Below are 24,443 nucleotides of genomic sequence, written 5' to 3' on the forward strand. Positions count from 1 at the left end.
TAATACATTTTGATACTATAGGAGGCCTTGGACTTGGATCATTTGATGCCTGTTTAATTACTGAAGAATTGGCATATGGATGTACAGGAGTTCAGACTGCTATTGAAGCAAATTCTTTGGGGGTAAGTTACTTAGAAATTAACTACCTAACCGAACTGTTGTTAATGGGACAGTATTACTAGGTTAGGTTAGTTGGTAGAGCAGAGTTTTCTTTTAAAAGATTCTGCAGTGAAGCCTGTATTTCTTATTCTAAAACTTGATCAGGCTGGCCTTGTCTATACTCCTTGGAGTCCTAGCTATCCATGTGGGCAAGCTATTCACTTTGGCTGCTGCTTCAAGCCAAAACCAGCATTCAGGAGAAGGGTCTTGATGGCAGTGCTAAAATTTAGTGAGCACTTCTTAGGGAGCTTGATCATATAAATCACATTATTTACCCAAAATTTAATTCTCCACATATTACAGTATTATAGCAAGTTCTGTATCACTTAATTTTGTGAAAATACTGGGATTAACAGATTTATTTTCTTATTTTAGCTCTCCAATATAGAGGCAGAATAAAGGCTAGTTCTTTAGACTTACTCATTGGGGGAAAATAGTTCACTATTTTTAAATTGTAGTATCTCTGAATTTTTTTTTTTTAATGTCACTTTTCTTTGATAGCAAATGCCTGTTATTATTGCTGGAAATGATCAACAACAAAAGAAGTATTTGGGGAGGATGACAGAGGAGCCATTAATGTGTGTGAGTATGTGCAGCTGCTACTTTATTTCACATTTAAAGAAAAGAACAGGGTGCTATTTCTCCTTTTCAATCTGTATATATACATTGGGCTATAGCACATTAAGACAAAAGTTACCAATATATTTAGGTACAGTGATATTTCTGGGATGCCAAGAAAGTGTCAATAATTTCTCTTGGTTATTTCCAGATGGAAGATATCTCTACTTGTGATGTATCATGGATGCCAGAAAATTGTCATAATAATCCCCTAGCTTATTTGCAGGAGAGAAGTATCTATTTAATGGCGCACTTTGCAGTTTCAGAACTGAGCAGCTGTGTCAGAAATTCAGATTGAATGTATTACAGTAGGTGTTTGAACTAGTAGTCTTTTGAACTAATAAGAAATTCATGTGGATGAAAGATATCAATTTATTTGTTGAATGAGTAACTTGGGAAGACTGTTTATAGATTAATTCCCTGAGAGCTACTCAACAGATGTTTAAATTGGATATTTTTTAAAAAGCTATTTTATTTTTTATTTTGGGAAGGGGGGTAAGGTGTACAAAAGGTCCAGAGAAAAATTCTCACACTGCACAGCCTGTAAAGTTCAGCAAGAAAGATCCATTCTCCAGGCAGCTGTTACCCCAATGGTATATTAATTCTCCACAGTCTCCTATACATATACACGCACACATACTGAGGTTCTATTCTGAAAATGTTTTTACTTGAGAATTTTTTTCTTTTTGTTATTTGTTGAATTTTAATCTAGGGTGTGCTTGTGATACTGAAATAATAGTACATTGTTACTCAAATTGAGCTAATTGTGAGAGTTGATCTGAAAGTCTAGAAAGTAATACTTAAAAATAAATGTTTTTTATTTATCCAGGTACCTAAATTTTGGGAAAACTGCTTAATAAAGATACTTATGTATATTTCCTAGTTAATTGGTAATTTTTTTAAGAAGTGAGAGTTTATGAAAAGGCTAATTCCCAGTATTATCTCAGAATTGTGTGAAATATCAAGAGTAACATAAATAATATTAGAAATTGGCTTAAAAATTATAGAATATAGATGCTTGGGAAACCTGCCTTATTTAGTACATGATAAGAATATTTGTAATTATCTTATTAGTTATAAATAGGTATTTCTAGAATATTAGAATCTTTAAAAGCAGCTCAAGTATTTTAAACATTCTTTAGCAGTTTTGTTAAATATAAATACCTTTAGTATATGTAAAAATGCATCCATTATAATCCCTAAGCTCTTCTAATTTCTGAATCGGTAAAGATTTAATGTACATTTTCCACCTTTTAGTGCATAATAGTAATATATCTACTCACAATATGAAGCCAAGGGTAAAAAAGAAAATAGTCAATAGGTATATTAATTGTAAGTTTTGATTAACATTGAGATTGTTTATTGTTTAACTCCCAATACTTATAAAATTATACTAAATATAGTCTTTTATTTAAACTTTAAGAATATAGTATTTTTAACTTTTCTGATTGTAAAAATAGTATAGAAGATTTAGAAAAGTATGAAGAATAAAAACATCTGTTATCCCTCACATATGAAGTTAACTAATACTACTGTCTTATTGTATACTCTGTTCAATTTTTAAATTCATAGAAGTGTGTTTTTAACAATTAAGGTTATATTATATGTGCAGTTATATAGTCACTTCACTTTGTAAACTGCAAACTTAAAGTTGGTAGTATTATCACTAATAAAAAAAGTTGTAATGGTCTATTCATTCATTCAAATATTTGAATACTTTCTACTGGGTAGACTGGGAATAAAATAATGACTAAAGCTGGGCTCCTACTCACAAGAAGTTAACAATCTGGTAGACCCTTAGATCCTTACGTAGAATTTATTCTCTGATGCATAGAATTATTCAAAATAGTAAATAAAGTCATGAATAAATAATTATGTTTAAAAGAATGTTACTAATATGCTTGAGTTTTCTGTTTGGATGGCAACATTTAGGTGTTATAAGTCAAACTAGTTAGAATAGTGAGGATCACAAATGCTAAGGACTTTTATTTTATAAAACGCTTATTAACAGACAGTAGGGTTACTAAGTGACGCAAGAAGCTCTGAGATGGCTAAGGGAGAAACACATGATTACTATAACACTCTATATAATATCATATAGTGTGATAAAGAAGAGAACAAGTTTCAGTGGAAACAAATAAGAAGGCTTCTGCTGAAAGCACTTTATAAAATTAATCTTAATTACTAGGAATGAATCCAATAAGAACAACATTTCTGAAGAAACAACCAAGACAGCCATTTTGTATAGAAACACACACTCATACACTTTATAAGCTCTAAAAACCTTGCCTTATTATGAAACCGAGGAATATCTAGTAGCATATTTCAGGAAAACAAAAATTCCCAAATGTGGGTAAAATAAAATTTGGGCACTTATTATTTTTCAAGATTTTATTTATTTATTTTTAGAGAGAAAGAGAGGGAGAGAAACATCAATGTGTGGTTGCTTCCCGTGTGCCCACAACTGGGGGACCTGACCCACAACCCAGGCATGTGCCTTGACTGGGATTCGAAACAGCAACCCTTTGGTTTGCAGGCTGGCACTCAATCCCACTGAACCACACCAGCCAGGACTTGGCATTTTTTTAAAGCATTATTTTTTCTGGGGAGTTCATTTGTGTAATAGCTTGTTTGTTGTTATGATGCTGAAAACATCTTGGAATCTCTAGGTTAAGAGAGTAATCAATCTACTTAACTCATATGGTACATGAGTCCCCTCTATAGCACCCTATCTAAAAGCCATCTAGCTTATGTTTTCATGCCTGGAAATCACGATGTCCTGAAACAGCTTCATTTGGAATCCACTCTAACCATTAGAAAGCTCTTCTAGATTCCATGTTCCTGAAGGAAGGGACTGTACCATTTCTATTTATAATCTCAACCCCCTCACACCATAATAGGTGTTCAATAAAAGTTTGAATGATTTACTGTAGTTTTCTCCTATCAATTCAAATTCTCTCCCTTGGCTGTATAGTGTTTTGCATATCTGGATATAGCTATCACGTGGATCTTATCTTTTCTAAGCCATCTATATAAAATATTTTCCCTCTTTTCTTCATATAACACAGCAAAGTCCCATCACCTTCTTACTGATCACTGACTAAAATATTCTGGAGCTAAATACTGTACTTCTGCATAGTCTGATGAGTGCAGAGTAGGATGGTTCCACCACTCTTATTTTAGATACTGTTATAAATATAGCTTATAGCATTAGCACTGTTGCTTTATATAAAGCTTACTCTTCACTTAAATTACCAAATCGGTTACCCCATCTGGTGTTAAGTTTTGGTATATTCACTAGGTAGTCTGTTACCTCTATAGTTTCAGCACTGACTTCTCCCCTGAGCTTTTACCCTCCTCTGTGCACTTGACTATTAGATATTTCTTCTTGGCTAGACTTTACTTCCTTAAACTAACTGTGTCCCCCCCAAAATTTTTTTCTGCCCATCCTTTAAACTGCTTCTTTTCTAGATTATCTCTAATTGGAAGTTGTTTAACCTGAAGAATTGAGAGATGTCATAACATCCTTATCTCCCCAACATCCTATTTAGTCGTCATGTCTGAATTTCATACCATAGTTCTCAACTCCATCTTCTCTTCTCTGGCTCGCTTCTGTCTTACGTGTCCTATTGCAGAGCCTCCTGATGTGTGTCCCTAAGTCCAGTCTTATGTAGGTACTTCTTCCACTTACTAGCTCTGTGAATGTGGGCAAATTATTTAACCTCACTGAGCCAGTTTACTTATTTGTAAATGCAGATACCTAGTACCAATGTTGTGGGGATTATTGTGAGGTTTAAATGAATCGAGTACTTAGCCCCGGAAAGATAGGGAGAAATTATTATAACCCCGCCCCCTGTTCAATTGGTCATTTATACTTTTCATAATGATATACTATCTAAAATGTAAACCTGTCTCCTGCATTTACAGAAACATTTACTGCTTCCAATTCATCAATGGCAGTTGTACCTTTTTCAGTTTCTGAACCCATTTTAGTATCTGACATCTTCAGAAAAATGCATATACTCCTCACTTTTCCACAACAGGGCATTCTGGATTCCTCTGAAGCCCATGTACTTGATTCCTTAAGATCCCATGTCACAATAACAAGTGTTCCATAAACTTGTTGAGTGCATAAAACTATACTCTCCTTAGCGTGGCATATACCCCAGTCTCCAGAACTAGGTCCCTTTCTACCCTTTCAGCCTCTTTTCATGGCTTTCAGTTTCACACTTGACTTTCTAGTACTGAATTGCTAGTAATTTCCCCTGTACAACTGCTGTTTCCTTCTTTTATGTCTTCAGTCTTCTTGCCTTACTTATTTGTACTTCAAGGTATATCTCTTCCAATGAGTTTTACTTATTTCTCTTCTTTTCAGCATCCTTGACACTCATGGCCTCCCATCCTCCTACAGGTCTAAATAATCATTTCTAATGCCCCTGTGTACCCTCTTACTTCAGAATATAAATTAACTGTTAAGGTTTCTCTCTTCTTTGGATTCTCAGTACCTTAAGGACAAGGGACTTGTGTCTTTGGGCCTTGTATCCACAGTACCTGTCACTTAGTAAACTTGAATGAACTTCAACTACCCAGTGCTTTTCTTCCTTCACTCCGTTTTTCCATTACTGCTTATCTCTTGTCTCTCCTCTGTTTAAGAGTCTTAGGCTCTCCTCTTTCTACCAGATAAAATTTAACTTCTGTGTGTTATATAAAGAGTTCTTTGTCATCTGTTTTCTTCTCTTTCCAGACTCATTTCCCACCATTCCCTTACATGCACAGAGTTTACATGTTATAGAATTCAGGCACTTTTGTATTCCAAACACTGGTTAACCCTCCTTCTTATCTTGGTATCATTGCATATGTTATTACTTCTTCTGGAATATACGTTTCTCCTTTTCCCTACCCCCAAAGAATTCATTTTCCTTTATGAGACATCATTTAAACATCTCCCCTGGGAAGCTTTTCCTGACATGATAAAGCTAAGCTAGTGTCTTAAGCCTGTTGTGTATGACTTTAATAGATATATAATTACAATATAGCATTCATCCCTACTGTTACAGTGTGAAAATATTGCAGACAGGATGTCTTGCATCTCTGGTTTTTCCATCTAGTTTATAACCTAGTACATAGTAGTTACTGCTTACTAAGTGTTTGAATGAGTGAGTACATGTGAAATTGAATTCAACTTCATTGAATAGATGTAACATTTTAATTTTTGGTATGGTTTACTGGTATCCTACATCAAGTTTAAATTATACATTAAATAATTTTACATTTGAGCAGTTTAGTTGATTCTCTAAGAATATTTTATTTTTAAGTATCTTAAATATTTAAAATACTTGCTTAAAAGGTAAAATACACTCCTTATTCTATGTTCATAATTTAATACTTAGCATTTAGTTTTTTGTGTTGTTTCCATATATTCCAGGCCTACTGTGTAACAGAACCAGGAGCAGGCTCTGATGTAGCCGGTATAAAGACCAAAGCAGAAAAGAAAGGAGATGAGTATATAATTAATGGTCAGAAGATGTGGATAACCAATGGAGGAAAAGCTAATTGGTATGTTGTTTAAAACATCTCTGTATATTGCTTCTTAATCACTATATATTCAGAATATCCCCACTATTCTTTCCTTTATTATGAAACCACCAGAATTAAGTTTTATTCATAGAACTTATGGAAGGTTCATAGAAGAGTATAAATAGTTCAATGTTTTTCAAAAATGACTTTTAAGCCCTGAACTATGTCCTAAAATAAACTCTCAGAAGTTTTATTTGTAAAATAAAAGAGACACCTGCTCTGGTTGAACCTGATTAGGAAAGCTTGAACTCCATCAGTTTGCCTCACTAACTCCTCATCCCATACCCCATTCCAGCACCTTCTTGGAACCATTCTCCTAAGACTGAGGAAGAAAGCAAGCCATTGACAGCACATTTCTCTAATTCTGGGCAATAAGCAATGGCAGTCTTAAAACTCAGGTTATCTTTTAGTAAAGACATAATTTTACTTTTATAAAATCTAAAAGGTTGAAATATATAGGTCCAAAAATAATGACATGGAGTTCAACAAAGGATCATAAAATCTAAACCTAAAATGTTGTATAAATCTCAAATGATGAAGGAAGACTTGATAGAATTATTTGTGGGGGGGGAAAAAAGATGAAAATTTATTTAATAACTAATTATAGGTTCAGTAGGAATCAACAGTGTGATGTATCTGCCTTTAAGAAGCTAGTGTAATTTATTGTTAAAGTACAATAATAGAAGGATAGCATCAGCAAGAGTGGGGAAACAGTAAGTTCTGGGCAACACATTTTAGGACATGCATTGGCAAAATGGAATATATACAGAATCAAGAAAGAATCCTTCATTAGGAGGAGCCTACAAAACATGTCCTATGAAGAGTAAAGGAATTCAGCTTGGTTAGTTTGGAAGGATTCTGAAAATTTTTAGTAGTGTCACACAGAAAGAAAAGTGATCCTGCACATTTGCTTCAGAAACACAGTTTAGAATTAATGGGTAAAAGTTAGAAAAATGCAGAATTCAGCTCAGCATAAGGACAAGCTTTCCAACAACAGTGCTGTCCAGTGTGTGTTAAGTTGTCACAGAAAATAATGTATCTACCCATCACTACAGGTATATCAATAGAGACTTCCTGGTGACTGGAATAATGAACTAAGTGGGCTATCTTTACTCATCTTCAAAAAATATGATTCAGTATATCTTTCTGCTCTGCAGTGCAGTTTTCTGGCAAGTAGTGCATTATTTCTGGGAATGAGCTTACCAGAATGTCATTTGTTTTACTTTAAACATGTCTATCAATCCCTTTAGGGTGTCTAATATTGCGGATATTGTTATCTTTAAGTATGTGATCATAATAGCAGCAAGTAATCAAACTATTAAAATGTAACAGATTGAGAGAAATCTAACCATGCAATGAGATCATAATTTTTAAGAACTCATTAAGTACAACTCTTCATGTAGTAAGACAAATTAGGTAATAATATGAAACTAAAATCAGTTTTTACTATACTTGATCTTAGTCAAAAGGCCAAGAAGCAATAAAAGTCAATTTTTACTGTGTATTACTATTATCAAGTAAAACTATAGAGTGAATCATAGTTTATTAGTTTTAAACATAGAAAATAAATCTGTTGTTTAAGGAATTTTTGGAAAATTTTCTCATACAAGGGTATTCAGAACATGGCTCACATAATTTGGATGTTTTGCTTTTTTCCTCATGCTTCATTTTAAAATCTTCCTAGGTTAAATTCTTTTAGAGGGAAAACCCAGCAAATATTCATAATAATTTAACTATAACAAAAATACTAACTGTTGCATAAAGAGGACAGTAGTCAGAACTTAGGGGTCTCTATCTCATATTATTTCTTTTCACAGGCAGCCGTATTTGCCGCCCTTTTCCAGATTGCTTGTCCCTTAAAGAATTGGCTTAGTTTTGGGAAAGAAAAAATGCCAGTTCCAACATGTACATACTTACTTTTTATGTTATGTTACCTTGATTCAAGGAATTTTTGCTTGCAACTCATACACTAAAAGAAGTTAAACACCATATTAATTAAATAGATTTACCCTGGCCAGGTGGCTCAGTTGGTTGGAGTGTTGTTCTGTACACCAAAAGGTTGTGGGTTCGATTCCCAGTCAGGACATATACCTGGTTACAGGTTTGATCCCTGGTCAGGGTGTGTACATGAGGCAGCTGATGTTTCTCTTTCTAAATTAGTCAAAGAACATATCCTTGGGTGAAGTTGTAGACTTGACTTGAAATACTCACTTTGCCACATCATGAGTATGTATTATAACTTGGCTTTGGCAAGCTTTTAAACCTCTCTTGATTCTTCATTTCCTCGTATGGAAAAGGGGGTTAATAATATTGAGATTGTTGGGGAAATTAACCAAGAATAGCAGTCACCATGTATTGTCTGCTAATATCATTTTCATATTGTATTTATATATTAGGTATTTTTTATTGGCTCGTTCTAATCCGGATCCTAAGGCTCCTGCTAGTAAAGCCTTTACTGGATTTATTGTGGAAGCAGACACCCCAGGAATACAGATTGGAAGAAAGGTAAAGTGTATGTTTATCAGTGGTTAAGTTCTCAAATATTATTTTAACCAACAATTCAAAATTATGATTTCAGTTTCCTTTATTGAAAACATTTTATTTTTATTAAGTTGGAATAAAAATAAAGCTGTGTTTTGATGTAGTCAGGTGAAATAGTCTATATATTGCTGGGGATTTTAAGGTGAGAATAATTCTTTCAAGTCATTTGAAAGAGTGGCCATTCATGGTGCCAGTATGTGGAGAATGCTAATTACAGTTGTGAGGAATAATGAAACAAAAATCAAGCAATTATTTACAGGGCCTGCCCAATAATGGAGTTTTAGAAATTTCAAAAGACTTGCCCACTCTTTTTCCTTCCTTATACAGCAACCTTTCAGGTAGGATAAGTGGCATTTATGCCTCCTTTATGGATTAAAACAATGTGATATAAATTGATTTACCCACAGCCATACAACACAAAGATAAAAATCTGTGCCTGAGAAAAGTATGGAAATGGCAAAGAGCCTTGAACGTGGGAAGGCAAGAAAAATGATATTTAAGTAAGAAAAGGTATTTTAACATATTTGAAAGGTGTTGTAATCTGAATGTGCAGAGATAATTTAGCAGTAGCATTTTATATAGACAGACTAAAAAGAAAAGAGTTTAAATTTAACAAATGAAAGAAAGGAAGAAATGAAGTCATTAAAGTAGACCTAGTGAGAGCTAAGGTAGCATGATTTGAGATTATAACTGAGAAAAGGAAAAGACTCAATTTTACAACTGTAAAAATGTTTTTGCAAAATGAATCTGTAAAAGAGAAAACTATGAATAACCAAATGATGTATCTAAGGCAAAGGGGGAATGGTAGACTAAATTAAAAGTTACTAAAGGTTACACGAATATATCATTTTCTTCCCAAAATGGGGAAGGTACAGATTTTCTGGTCAGACATTAGACTAAAGGTGGCATTAACTGAACTGGAAAGGCTAATTTGAATCGATGGAGTTACATAAACTTCTAAACCGTTAACGTATATTTGTATAATCCTGTTTCAAAAGCCATCAGAATCTGTTGTACCCAAGCCTCTTTAAAATAGAAGCATGTTGCTAGATTTCATGAGAGTAGTAATTTCTCTCATAAGACATAGAATATTAAAGGTGGAAGATAATCTACACATTATTTCAATCTGTTTACTGAATATTGTAACTGAGATCTAAGTGAAATGATTCACTCAGGGTTACATACTTAGAGGCAGAGTAGAGATCAACACTAAGATGTCCTAGGAACTTGCCCAGTGCAGTTTCTGACACTATATTCTCTATTTTCTCTTAATAGTAGATATTAAAGGTAGACTATACTTTATAAATAAAAGTACTAAGAATGGTTGTGCTTCTTCGAAGCAATTGGTTTGTTTTTGTTTATATTTTATCCATGTTTCCTTTTCAGGGATGGCTACTAAAAAATTCATGGCCAAAGTTATGGCCATCTTTAGAAAGTGTAAAGGACCTAACAGCTTACACTTTTTTAAGTAGTAAACCCACTTCTGATTTTATCTTGCTATATCTAGTCTCATTTTCTTTTTTTCTCAATTTCTCATTTAAAAAATTTCTAATTCAAAAAATATTTGTTATTGAGTTAATACAATATACTAGGCACTATTCTAGATATTAGGGAAACTGTATGAGGTTGGGGAGCTTCCTTTTTAGTGAGAGAGACATAATTATATTGTATGTAATTAAACCTTCTTTAATCTTTTTTTGAAATATTGAGTATATTATAAATTTGTGAAATTTGATGAGTTTCCAAATGTTTTGTGTTTTAGAAATTATATAGCTTGCAATGAGTTCAGGAAGCTTTTTGGTTTTAAATGTTCTGGTATTTGAGGTGATTCTGGGAACTAGGATAGAGTAAACAGTGTTTTCATAAACAGTTTTCTCAGTATATTTGAGTGAAGGTCTAAAGTACTAGAATTTATCAACCCTTAAAGACAAAGAAATGTTGATTTATGTTTCTGTCAAACTATATATTATTGTCACCATTTCTTCAAGCCTGGAAGCAGACTGTTAATATTAAAGCAAGCAAATTGAAGAATTTTTTACAGCTCTATGTTCCTATATCCCATACTTCTCATGCTGCTTATGAAAAACAAGATTAATGTTTGTTTGTTTTTTCTGTAAGGAGAAAGGTCATGATATCTGTAACTTCTCAATTCAAATACTGCTAATAGTTAAACACACACACACAAACAGAAATAAAACTAATGTGGCAAAATGTTGACTATTGGTGAACCTAGGTAAAAGTCATATAGTTATTCGTTATACTACTACAATTCTTTTGGTTTGAATATTTTCAAGACAAAAAGTTGAGGGATGTAGCTACTTTGGCAGTTTCTTACAAAGTTAAATGTGCACTTACCACATACCCAGCATTCCTAGGTATTCATCCAAGAGAAATGAAAACAAAAAACCTATACATGAATTCTTATAGCAGCTTAATGTATAATTGATAAAAACTGGGAGTACGGGTTGTCCATCAACTAATGAATGGATAATGGACTTATGGTGCATCCATGTAGTGGAATATTACTTAACAGTAAAAAATAAATAAAATATTGAATTACTGCCCACATGAATGATTCTCAAAAGTACTATGAAAAGTGGAAAGTCAGACACAGAAGGCTGGCCTTATTATTCCGCTTATATGACGTCCTGGTGAAGGAAAAACTAAATGGACAGAAATCAGATCAGTGGGTGCTTAGAGTTGGGAATATAGTAAGAAAATTGATTAAAAGGGAGTACAAGAGAACTTTTGGGAGTGCTGAAATACTCTGGACCTTGATTGTGGTGGTGGTTACACATAAACAAGTGTCAGAACTATTAGAAATGTATGTGCAAACAGGGTGAATTTTTCTATGTGTAAGTTTTACCTCAATCTAATTTTAAGAAAGTTGAGGGAAAATAGAAATTCAACTTTTAACTAGTATCTTACTTTACTAGCTCTTGTTAGTTAAGCTAAAATTAAACATCCCAAGTCAGATTGTGTGCTAAATGCTTTTTCTGACATTCACAGTAAAAAAGAAGAAAAAAGACCTTAAAATATATAATGAAATTTGTCTTTGTAGGTAACATATACATGTAAACTTTTAGATGAAACATTGTTTTAAACTAGGGGTTGACACTTTTCTTGGTAATGGTACAGATTGTAAATACTAGATTTTAAGGGGCTACAATTCCACCATTGTAGTAAGAAAGTAGCCATAGATAGTATTGTAAATGAATAGCTATGATTATATTCCAGTAAAATTTCCTTTACAGAGTAGACATTGCAGGCCATAGGTTGTTGACCCTTGTTTTAGACCATTGTAGAAAGTCATAAAATAGTGGTTATAGCAAAAATTCATGCTAGCTCAAAAGATGTTCCTTTGATATATATTGATTTTTTCTACTAGGAATTAAATATGGGCCAGCGATGTTCAGATACAAGAGGAATTGTCTTTGAAGATGTGAGAGTGCCTAAAGAAAATGTTTTAATTGGCGAGGGATCTGGTTTCAAAATTGCAATGGGAGCTTTTGATAAAACCAGACCTCCAGTAAGTAATATGACTTAATAATCTTTATAGGATCTTTTATTACCTTGAGTAGTTTTATTTTCAACATTGTATGCTTGGCGTGTGTTTCTTTTTAAATATCTGCCTTATAATTATTTTACTTTTTAGAAATCTTCAACTCTCTTGCTTTACAGAAATTATTTTAGCAAATACAAAATTACTGTAGTTGCTGCTAGATTTACAGAGGTAGTTCACACTCAGTTTAATCATTTCTACTGATCTGTATGGGGTGGGGGGTGGGGGCACAAAAAACCTGGAATTATCTTCTGGAGTGCAGGCTCCTTGTAGTACAGGCTTCCCCTACTAAGTGAGTGTTCTAGGAACCCATCTGTATCAGTGTACCAGCAGGCATTGTTGTGAAAGGCTGTGATTGGCTTCAGTGAATTTTTTTTGAAGACTCAACGAATTTTCCCTTTTCATGATGGGTGATTTACAAGCATACCTGGCCTCACCACGCTAAGTGTTGAGCAGTTTTTGATCAAAGAGCAGCATGACCCCCATGTCTCACCCTCCCTATTCACCGATCTTGCCCTGAGCAAGTTTTGTTTGTTTGTTTGTTTCCTGGGATGAAAAAAGTCCTCAAAGGGAAACGTTTGCCCATGTGAGAGAGGTGAAACAAAAAATGTTTGAGGCATTAAAAGGCATTGAATTGATGTGTTCAAAAAACTGTTCTGAGCAGTGGAAAAACAGCTCAATAGGTCTATAGCATCAGATGGAGAGTGCTTTGAAGGATACTGAAGTCTAAACATGTAAGAGTAAATACACATTTTTTATAAATAAATTCCAGGGTTTTTTGGGTCCCCCCTTGTATTCGTTTCTTCTTCACTCATTAGGAATATTTTCCCTAGAAAGCTTTCCTTTGTTAAACTGAAGGAACGATTTGTCTCTAGCTATGATCCTGTGCCTCACAAGTGTCCTCCGTTAATCTTAAATTCATAAATAATATAAATTTAAATGCTGATGTGTCCCCCCCCCACACACACACAATCTCTTATTGCCTTAAGCTATAGTATCCCTTTGTATAATCCTAAATTTAGAATCTTAGGCAAATAGCCATTATACTGTATGTTTAAAGAAAGTATGAACTTTTGCTTTGTAAAATGTTATAACGCTAGGTAGCAGCTGGTGCTGTGGGACTAGCACAGAGAGCTTTGGATGAAGCTACTAAGTATGCCCTGGAGAGGAAAACTTTCGGAAAGCTGCTTGTGGAGGTAATTTTAATATTGTGCTTGCTTTATTCAAATGTAAAAACATTCATTCTCATCTAAGTATTTGAAAATTATCTTTTTTTTTTTTTTCCGTTCCTTGACAACAGGTGTTACTTTCTGGGTTTTTTTTTTTTTTTTTTTTTTTTAAGTATATTTTATTGATTATATTGTTACAATAGATCCAATATTTTCCCCTTTGCTCCCCTCCACTCAGCACCCCCCTCCCCCAGCAATCCCAACCCCAAGTCCATGCCCATGTGTCGTACATACAGGCTCTCCTGCCTCACCCTTTCATATATTCTTCTTCTTTTTTTTAAATAAATAAATGATTAATTATTTTAACAATAAAAAATAACAATCCCTCCCTCTCATACTTAAGATCCTTTATAATCTTATAAAGGACAATGGGTGAAGGTCTCGAGCTCCTCTAGCTGCTTCAAGCTGGACATGGTCATTGTCCTACCTACCCTTGGGTCCAGAAATCCCTAATAAGAGTGGGGGTGTGGAGGGGAGGGTGGCCTTCCCACATGGGGAAGGATCGTGCAGACTCCAGGTCAGTTGGCTGTACCCAGACAACGGCGTGCTTGGTTTAACAGGCTGGCATCCTTGTTGTATTCTAGGGGCAACAGATTTGGCAACAGGGTTAAAAGACATCATTCAATCCATAATCACTAGATAACAGAAGGCAGGGATTAATTTCTTAATGTCCCACATTAGGGAAAAAAAGGGCTTCTTTGGAGGAAGGCATGCCAGACACATCTCACCTGTCCAAAACCCTTTTGCCCATTATACTTAGTTTGGGCTGAGGGAAATATTTTAGGTTTTCCCCCTCTCAGACCTCAGGGCCCTTTCTGTCCAAGCCATTAGGATAGAAAAGAGAAACCAGTTTTAAAGAGAAGCCCACAGACCACCCCATTCTTCACCAACCTAGCCACTTAGTTCAGCCAAACCATTGAGTCTCAGGAAGTAGCGCTGCAGACAGGATTAAGTGAGGCCTATATGTACAGACAATCACTCAGGTAATGAGATCATAGGCTTATGCCCTTTGAAAACAGAAAACACATGTTAATTTCTGTAACATAATCCACAAACAAGTCTCTAAATCTGTAAGACTGTCTTATTGGAAAGACATCTAGTTGCAAGGCATTTGACATTCTTCTTGCCCGTAAATTAAACATCTTTGATGATACCATAGACATAGTTTAACTTTCAAATAAAAACATATTTTAAATGAAAAGAAACTTTAATGACGGTTAGCTGCACTACTTTATAGTCTGCCACTGATCATTGTGATTTTCCTTGAATATCAATTTTTCTTCCTAAGATTACCCTCCTTGTCATTAAAGGGACTGCATTAAGTCCATTTTTAATTTATCCTGTTCATTTGCATAAACACAACAAGAGCAGCAAATGATCACTTATGATCTTTAGTTCTGCTTTGCTGGAACTTATGCAAGGAACATTTAGGATGACCTTCAGTCTGCCCTTCAGGGCCCAGAAGCAGAACCACATACCTGGCATTCAGCCTTGCCGGTACACACTGTCTTTTCCAAGTCCTTCTGGTTTTCCATTGTGCCTTAAAGTCCCTTCTAGCCATCTTTCAAGAAACCAACCTTCGTTCCTTCCCTGGAAAGATTGCTGTGGACCGCACAACCAACCACGGTACCAGGCCTTTTATCTCGTGGGCTTTTATTACCTTCGAAAGTCATTCCCAGTTCCTCAGGGCTTTTTGGTAACAACCAGAGCCCAAGCATGTGTCCTTTAGGCATGACATTCCAGTCAACGTCTTGGTCAAAAAAACCTCTATTAACAACCGGTCTTATTAGTTTTATGCAAAGAAACTTATGTCATTACTTATTTCTTTAGAATGCCAAACTCTGGAGGGATCAGATAGGGAGAAAAATATACAGTGTGAAGGAAAATCCTTGTCCTTCTAATATTCACTGAACTGGCATTTCCATTCTTCATATTTTCATTTTTCCCCCACTAAAAATTTTTTTTGTTTTAAGTGCAAACTATTTCTGTTTTGGTAGCAAGAAGATAATGTGGTTTATCAGGATGAGTTTCAAGAACAGATTTTCTTTAGACTGTGCCACTAACTATTGTGTGCTGAGGGAATTGTGTTTATTAAGAAAAGGAACTTTAAAGAACAGCCAATATTTACTGAGTGCCTGTTGTATACCTGATACTGTGCTACACATTTTAAATATATTGTCTCATTTTCCCAGTAGTACCCTTGTTTTGGTAGTACTGTATTAGTCCATTGAAGATTGGGAAACTGAGGCTGAGAGAGAGTAAATAATTTGTCCAAGACACAATGTATACATCACAGATCCAGGATTCCATTTCATGTTCCTAATCCATGTTACTTTCCATGTCATCTTTTTTTATTTTTCTTTAAAGATTTTATTTATTTTTAGAGAGAGGGGAAGGGAGGGAGAAAGACAGGGAGAGAAATATCAATGTGTGGTTGCCTCTCACATGCCCCCAACTGGGGACCTGGCCTGCAACCCAGGCCTGTGCCCTGACTGGGAATCAAACCAGTGACCCATTGGTTTGCAGGTTGACACTCAATCCACTGAGCCACACCAGCCAGGGCACTTTCTATGTCTTCTTGGTTATCAAATAATTTTAGTACTAAAGAATCATGTCTTCCATGAATTTCCAGGGAAATGTTTAACTCTTATCTCTTCAAGTATTGAACAGATACATTATTTATATTCTCTCTTGTAACTATATAGGTTGTACAGTGACCACACCCTATTTCTATCTCCATGGGTCAGGGGTTCTCAAACTCTGAGGAAAGATCAGTTTGTTTTTAAATATAAGAATGTCACAACAATATCAAATTGTGATAAAAGTTTCTAAATGTTTGCGCTCATTTTCTATACCATGAACCAGTAACAGTTTGTGGACTGGTTCATAGATGAAATTTGGATTAATGCTGCTCTATGTCTGTGAAACCTCAATTTCATCATTTATCTTTCTATGCTGTATTCTAGATAATTTTCCCATACAGTTTTCCAGTTCTCTGGGCCTGTGCCTAATCTACTTAATCCACTATCTGTTGGATTTTTTAATGACTTTTTATTTATAGAATGTATATTCAATTCATTTTTGGTTCCTCCCCTTCTTTTATGGTGTCCTCATTTTTTAAAATAGCTTCTCTTTCTCTTTTCTCCTTAATTACATAAAAACACTTCTTTTATAGTCACTTTCAGATTTTTTCCCATTACCTCAAGTTCTTAGGGTACTACTCTTTTGGTCTGTTACATCTTCTCTCTCTGTTATGGCCAATTATTTTCTCCCCTTTGCCTCCCAATATCCTCCTCCATATCCACCCACCCCTGTAATCACCACACTTGTCCATGTCCATGTATTTTCTCTCTTAATTTTGACTTTATCTGCTGCAGGTATTATTTTTCTTCAGTGCCCTGTGGTAGCATCCTAGAAATTGACTTTTGTACTTTTTTGTACTTTTATCAGGTACCCCAGAGATTTCAAGGGGTGTTTTGTTTGTTTTTTTACATTAATTTCTCTATTTAGGAATCTTGACCCACAGAGGCTGTATACATTGATTCCACACTTTCAGAGGTTCATTTCTGTTTTCGATCCTCTTAGGCAGAGTCCTGAGCAAAAGATAAGCTTTGTGGTCTTCCTGCCCTTGTGAGCAGAGACTTTTAGTTCCCCCTTTAGAAAGAAGCTATTTTCCTAATGTGCTTTTTCTTTGTATTCAGGGAATCTCAATTTTAGCCCTTCATCTTCTTCATGCTTACATCCAAGTCTCCTGTTCTTGTGTGTTCATTGTTTATTCCTTCTCTATGTCATTTCTTCTCAATTAGGATTTAAATTCCTTCTTGGAGGTACCTGGAGATTTCTTTCTTTCTTTGATCCTTTTTTATTTTATTTTATTTTTTTTAATCAAGCATTTCTTTGTGTCTGTGGCCAAAAATACAGTTTACATTAGATCATTCATGTTGCCAGAACTATATATATACAGACTAGTAAAATGTATATTACTGAATATTAGTTTAAGTTACTCTTAAACTGGCAACAACTACAAATGTTAGTCAGTGCAGAGCTGTCATCATTTACAGGTGTTCCTCATCAATTATCTGATGATAACTCTTAACTCAATATGGAGTATTCTTTTTATGTTCCCTTTCTTCCGGGCTCTGGATATTCTTTTCTGTGTTCTTACTATCAGCCCCAGGATATTTTTGCCTCATGACCCTTAGTATAGAAAAAGTCCTGGTCTTCACTTACTCAAAATACAGTCTTTTGCCACTTGATTTCCCTGAAGATTTGTGTCCCTCTTAATTACTCTGCAAAATGCTGGCTGCCTTTATTTTTAGTTAATATGTATAATGGTGTTATGCCATGATTCCCTGTCTCCCCTTCGCCAGTACCCCCTAACCCACAATCTGTGTGTTTTCTACAACTCTGATCTGCTGGAGTCTGTGTTCTCTGAATATAGCATTATAAATAAGAACAGTTACCTCATATTTGGAGTCCACACTTGAATAACTGATGATCCATTTCATGTTTGATAGTAGGAAATATACAAATATATAGAACCACATACCTATGTTTTCATATGGAAATTTGAAGCAAAAAATGTAAATATGTTAATTTGCATTAGGTATGGATGTGGTATTAACATGGGAGAGAGGGAGGTAAATGGTAAATATGTAGAATGGAGGGATTTTTTTTCATTTATTTGTGATAAAGTTTAGTTTAGCTCCATCTGAATTGTTTTTTCTGTCCATATCAGTGGATAATCTAGACTGATGTATAACATTCTATGTAATCTATTTTGTTTTCTTCCATTTAAAATTAAAATATTAAATTAACACATTAAGACTTAACTACTTTCTAAAAGAAAGCTGTTTCAATATATCTGCCTTTTTTCTTCTCACTTCCAGAATAACCAGGCTTAGTTCTTAGTTATTTTCTATCCTATTTCTACCATTTCTATTTCTTATTCTCACTGAGTATATTGGCTGTATTTTATGCTGGAGGTATATGACACCACTACTTTTGACTCAATGAGACACAAAGACTTACCATTTTATGATCTGACTTTAAAGCATCCATGCAGAGTATTTCTTCCATACAGCTCAGTTTTTTGTTTTATTTTTTATGTTTGGTTTATATTAGTCCACACAATCTATGATTATGTGGATTTTATAATCTTTCAGTCTTCAAAATCCATTTTGATGATGCTTACAACACAAAGCACCTGTCTAATCATTATAGTATTCTTGTTTCTGAATGCCTGTAGACTTCTTTTTTTTTTTTTCATTACCATTTATCCCCCATACCTTTAGGACTTCTTTTTATGTATATTATTTTAAAGCATATGTTCCATTACATGTTCTTTCTAGAATAACTTATATGATACAATATAAGTAAAATTAAGTAATAAAACTTATCTATAATGACATTGTTCAGAGATAATTACAGTGGACATTTTGCTCTATACTCTTTTTCCACAAACATGTTTTTCTAAAACTGTAACTATACTATATATTGGAATTTTCCAGTTACCAATATATGGTGAACATATATTCATCCTATAGCATATCTTGGCCATACAACTCATACAATACTTACTGTCTCTTAGTGAAACTATCCATCTTATGCCTCCTATTTGATTATGGATCTCTGGAAGATAAGAGGCATCTTTTCTGTGTCCTTGTCATGGCATTCACTTTCCCCTGTCAGCATCTGATACTCATTATTTTTCACTATATGTAGCAATTTTCTTTAAAAATCCCAAAGACACTCAAAGGATATATACAATTTTTGTAGCATTGATACCAAAGTGCATAACTTCATTCCAGTCCTAAGAAAACATCAGACAAACCCAAGCTGAGGGACAGTCTACAAAAAATAACCAATCAGTATTCTTTAAAAATGTCAAGGTCATGAAAGATAAGGCAAGGCTGAGGAATTGTAACAGACTGGGAAGACTAAGAATAAATAACAACTAAATTCAGTTGAAATTGTATTCAAGATCCTTGAAAACAAAAAAAGACAGTAGTGGAAAACTTGGCTGAATTTGAATGAAGTTTAGAGTTAAGTTGATAGTATAGTACCAATGTTAATGTCCTGTTCTTGGTAAGTATACTGTGGTTTTGTAATATGATAACATTGGAGGAAGCAGAGTGTAACTTCTTAAGTCTAAGATTAGTTTTGAAAGTTTAAAAACTTGAGAAAAAATTTTAAATTAGTCAATAGATATTCTTAAACTTTTCCTTTTTAATTCTAGCACCAAGCAGTGTCATTTTTACTGGCTGAAATGGCGATGAAAGTTGAAATAGCTAGATTAAGTTACCAGAGAGCTGCGTGGGAGGTTGATGCTGGTCGTCGAAATACCTATTATGCATCTATTGCAAAGGCTTTTGCTGGAGATATTGCAAATCAGTTAGCTACTGATGCTGTGCAGATTTTTGGAGGCAATGGGTTTAATACAGAATATCCTGTAGAAAAATTGATGAGGGATGCCAAGATCTATCAGGTAAGATTAAAAATAATTTTTTTTTTTTTTCGGAAACAGTGTGTCTATAGATGACAGTAGATTTTGATCATTTAGAGATTTTATGCGTACTGACATAGTAAATGACTCCACAGATGGTTTTAAGTAGTTTTTAGAATAAATTAACAGAAATAATGTTACCTTTAAGTAAAGGCCTTAAGAGAGAATAGGTCAATGTTCTAGACATGTACAGGTGTCTGGATCAGTATTCTTTCAGTCTTGACATTCTAACTAATTGTAGCTCACCCTTTGCATAGCATTTGTTTGTTTGTTTGCTTGTTTATAAAACACCACCTGATGATTCCCAACACCACAAGATAGTTTTACTGATTTGAGAGAGAGACAAAGGAAGGAAGAGAGAGAAACATTGATTTATTGTTCCACTAATTTATGCATTCATTGGTTGATTCTTGTGTGTGCTCTGACCAGGGATCGAACCCACAACCATGGTGAATTGGCTGATGCTCTAACCAGCTGAGTTACCTGTCCAGAGCAGTATGCATAACATTCAAATTTAAATCAGTTTATTTTGACTCTTGCCTGACAACTATTGAATTGATTGAAACCATAATTAGGAATAAAAAGCCAAGATGAGGAGACAGATATAGGTGATTCTGTTTTCTAAATTAAACTGGTGGTTAGAAAAACTTAGACATGGGAGTAATTTAGTAAATTAGATATAAATGCACATGTTCTCCACATGTAGCTTAAGTAATTATTTCCTTCCTTGCTTCCCTCTACCCCCAGGAAATTATTTGACAAATCCAGACATTTGAACAGCGGTCCCCAACTTTTTTGTTACCAGGGACCAGTTTCATGGAAGACAGTTTTTCCACAGACCAGCAGGGAGTGTGGGGGATGGTTTTGGAATGATTCAAGCACGTGATATTCAAGCTCACTTCCTGCTGTGCAGCCTGGTTCCTAACAGGCCTGGACTGGTACCCGTCCTTTGCCCAGAGGTTGAGGACATTGTAGTAGGAGAATCTTAGAATGCTAGAGTGAGGAGGAAATGTAGACATAGTGCAGCCTCTCAATTTAGACATGAAAAAAGTGAGGACCAGAATCTGTACTGTATCCAAAGGTACAGGTTTATCTGATGGTACTATCCCTCTTCTGCAGCCTATAATTATTATAATTATTACTGTTATCAACCATTTAACTTTTCTCTGCCATCTGCAAAGATGAACTAACAAGTTGCTAGGATTAAAAGTTCAAATTGGAAATGAGGGTTGGCTACTAGGTAGTAAACAAAACCAGATCTTCACAGCATCACTGTCTTTAACAACTCTGTTCCGTAGGCAGCAAGAGAAAAAATCAGATTTAAGAGTAGGAATAGAAAATGACTAAAGGAGACAACTAGCTAAAAGCAGTTAAGAAAAATTGGAGAAATATATTAGTGATATCAAACTTTAGATTTCCTAAACTTTTTGAAGTGTTAATATTTGATTTTTTAAGACTCCTCCAAAGTTATGGTAAATCACTTTTTATAATGATTTAAAATAATCATTACAGAATTAAATATTTTCATGAGTTTCACAAAGTCCTATTTTGGAATCACTATACTATATATGGTTTGATCAGCTGGGTATTGCAATAGATCTTATGCTACTTTCCAAAATATTAATAAATTAAAGTATTTGTGTACTGAAGATATTAACCGACATGTATTTTTTTTTTTTTTTTCTTACAGATTTATGAAGGTACAGCACAAATTCAAAGGCTTATTATAGCCCGTGAACACATCGGCAGATTTAAAAATTAACAGGATCCCTATAGAGCCCTGGGTGGTGTGGCTCAGTTGGTTGGAACTTTGTCCAGTACACCAAAGGTCATGGGTTTGATCCCTGATTGTGGTGCATACGGGACTATCGGTGTATCCCTCTCTTTCTCTCTTTCTCTCCCTCTCCCCCTTTCTCCCTTTCCTTCTCTTCCCCTCTCTGCCTCCCTCCAACCCTTCCTCCCTCTCTTCCTCATTAATAAAAATTCTCTTTCAAAAAAATTTCTTGGGAAAAAAGATCACTATAGAAACATGATTAATAGAGCATAATACACTGTTTAAAGTACAAAAAAACAAAAGGGCTTCAAGATTTTTCCCAGTGCAAATCTTAAAATAAGTGGTTTTAACTAAACCTATGCAACTGATTCTAATAGTAATTTTACCTTTGTTTCACTTTATGACTTGCCTTTCCTCAAATAGATTTGGTTTCACTAAAATTATGTGTTGTCCTCAGTACCACTGTACTTGAATTATATTAGCCTTGAAAAATGTATTTGTTTTGTTATTTTTGACCTCTTAAAATTAAAGTAACAGAAATTCTTTGGAATTTCAATATTTTCCTAATGACAGAAAATGGGTTTATAAAAGTATTTAGGATGTTTTAAAATTTACATTGAGAAAATATTGTAGGGTGTGGATGCCATCAGATAACTTGCCAGTGACTTTGTAGACTTAATGATACTGTATTAGAGTAATTCCTTTTGCTACAATTTGGAAAGGATTTGTTTTCAGTTTGTATAGTAATAGTCAAAAACTTGATGTTTATGTTCTCCCATTATACAACAACCAGAAGTTACTTGAAAATCTATTTAATTCTGAACTTACCTTATTAAAATCAATCAATAAAATTTGCCTTATATTATTTTTATATGACTTTATTGGTCTCTGGGTAGCCTTTGGTCTGTTGTACACAATCTCATTTCATCTGCATACATTCTGAAAAGAAACTTAAATAAGTGTTTGATACTTATTTGTGTATCTGTATTCTTTCCAGGAAGTTTTATTACTTTATGTAATACTGGATATCTAGTTTATATACTATGATGGGAAAAAAGTCATGTTTAGGTTTTGAACTATATAAAGTTACTTGCCCATTTTTCATAAGATTATATTATGAGATACCTCAGAAAATACCAATATAAAATAATGTAAGAACCAACATTTGTAGTCCTGACTGGTGTGGCTTAGTTGGTTGGGCATTGTCTTGCTGGTTCTAATCAGATGAGGGCACATGCCTGGGTTGCAGGTTTGGTCCCCAGTCAGGGCATATATCAGAGGCAACCAATAGATGTTTCTCTCCCTCTTTCCCTCCTTTCCGCTCCCTCTAAAAATAAATAAAGTAAAAAAAAAAAAAAAAATAACAGCAACATTTGTGAAATTAATTTCTTTTTAATTCTAATTTCATTGTAATTTTTTGTAAATGAAATATTGATAAAAATACATTATACTTAATGGTGTTTCTAACATTACTTCCAATTTTCTAATTCTGACACCAGCTGTACAGTTCAATCCTATTCTGACAGTAATTCTGAATATTCATCTTAGCTTCCACAGGTTTAAGGGCTTAATGTCACAAGACTACCCTCAGTGTAGACATCAGTTACAAGTCCTGGTTCCCCAGGTTACCCACGCTTCTGTCCAGTTTTGCTATAAATTAAAGTATATCTGGGACCCCATCCTCAGGTTTTATAATTTGTGTGAGTGACTCACAGAACTCAGGAAAACACTTCACTTACATTTACTAATTTATTATAAAGGATACTACTAAGGAACAGCCAAATGGGAGAGATGCATAGGGCCATGTGTGAGAGGAGACACAGAGCTTTCATACCTTCTCCCAATGCACCACCCTCCCACTACTTCAATGTATTCACCAACCTGGAAGCCCGTGAAACTTGCTGTTCAAGAGTTTTTATAGAGGCCCTGACTGGTGTAGCTCAGTTGGTTGGGCATGGCCCCACAAAGCTGGTTCTGTCCCAGGTCGGCACATGTTGCAGTTTGGTCCCTGGTCAGGGTGTGTACCAGAGACAGCTGATCAATGTTGCTCTCCCTCTCTTTCTCCCTCCCTTCTCATATCTCTAAAAATCAAAAAAATTTAAAGGTCAAGGATGGAGCTGAAAGTTCCACCTGTATGAGTCATGTAGTTCTGCTTTAACAAATGCCACAGACTAGGTAGCTTAAACAATAAAAGTGTATTTTCTCACAATTCTAGAATCTGGAAGTCCAAGATCAAGGTGCCATCTGGGTTGGTTTCTGGTGTGGCCTCTCCTCCTGGCTTATAGACTCATTGTGTTCTCACATGGCCTCTTGTCTGTGCTCATGCATGGGGAGAGGGAGCTCTGGTGACTTCCTCTTGTTATGATGAAGAGACAGTCCTATTAGATTAGGGCCTTACTCTTAGGACCTCATTTAACCTTAATTGCCTCTCTGAAAGCCCTATCTCCAAACGCAGTCACATGGGGAAAAGTTAGGGCT

General features: G+C 34.7%; 1 protein-coding gene across 1 annotated transcript in view; it reads left to right on the top strand.

Moving 5' to 3' along the window:
* ACADM (acyl-CoA dehydrogenase medium chain) overlaps positions 1-22,830 on the top strand; it is a 34,238-nt gene extending 11,408 nt beyond the window's left edge. The window contains exons 5-12 of the mRNA XM_090269630.1: positions 22-122; positions 661-741; positions 6,203-6,333; positions 8,751-8,859; positions 12,284-12,424; positions 13,558-13,653; positions 19,925-20,173; positions 21,882-22,830. Coding sequence (XP_090125756.1) covers positions 22-122; positions 661-741; positions 6,203-6,333; positions 8,751-8,859; positions 12,284-12,424; positions 13,558-13,653; positions 19,925-20,173; positions 21,882-21,953 — 980 coding nt within the window. The 3' untranslated portion in view covers positions 21,954-22,830. The remainder of the gene's footprint in view (positions 1-21; positions 123-660; positions 742-6,202; positions 6,334-8,750; positions 8,860-12,283; positions 12,425-13,557; positions 13,654-19,924; positions 20,174-21,881) is intronic.
* Positions 22,831-24,443: the final 1,613 nt, after the last annotated feature.

This window comes from Furipterus horrens, unplaced genomic scaffold (genome assembly GCF_987537825.1).
Source record: "Furipterus horrens unplaced genomic scaffold, mFurHor1.1.pri manual_scaffold_3, whole genome shotgun sequence".
In the NCBI taxonomy this organism is placed as follows: domain Eukaryota; kingdom Metazoa; phylum Chordata; class Mammalia; order Chiroptera; family Furipteridae; genus Furipterus; species Furipterus horrens.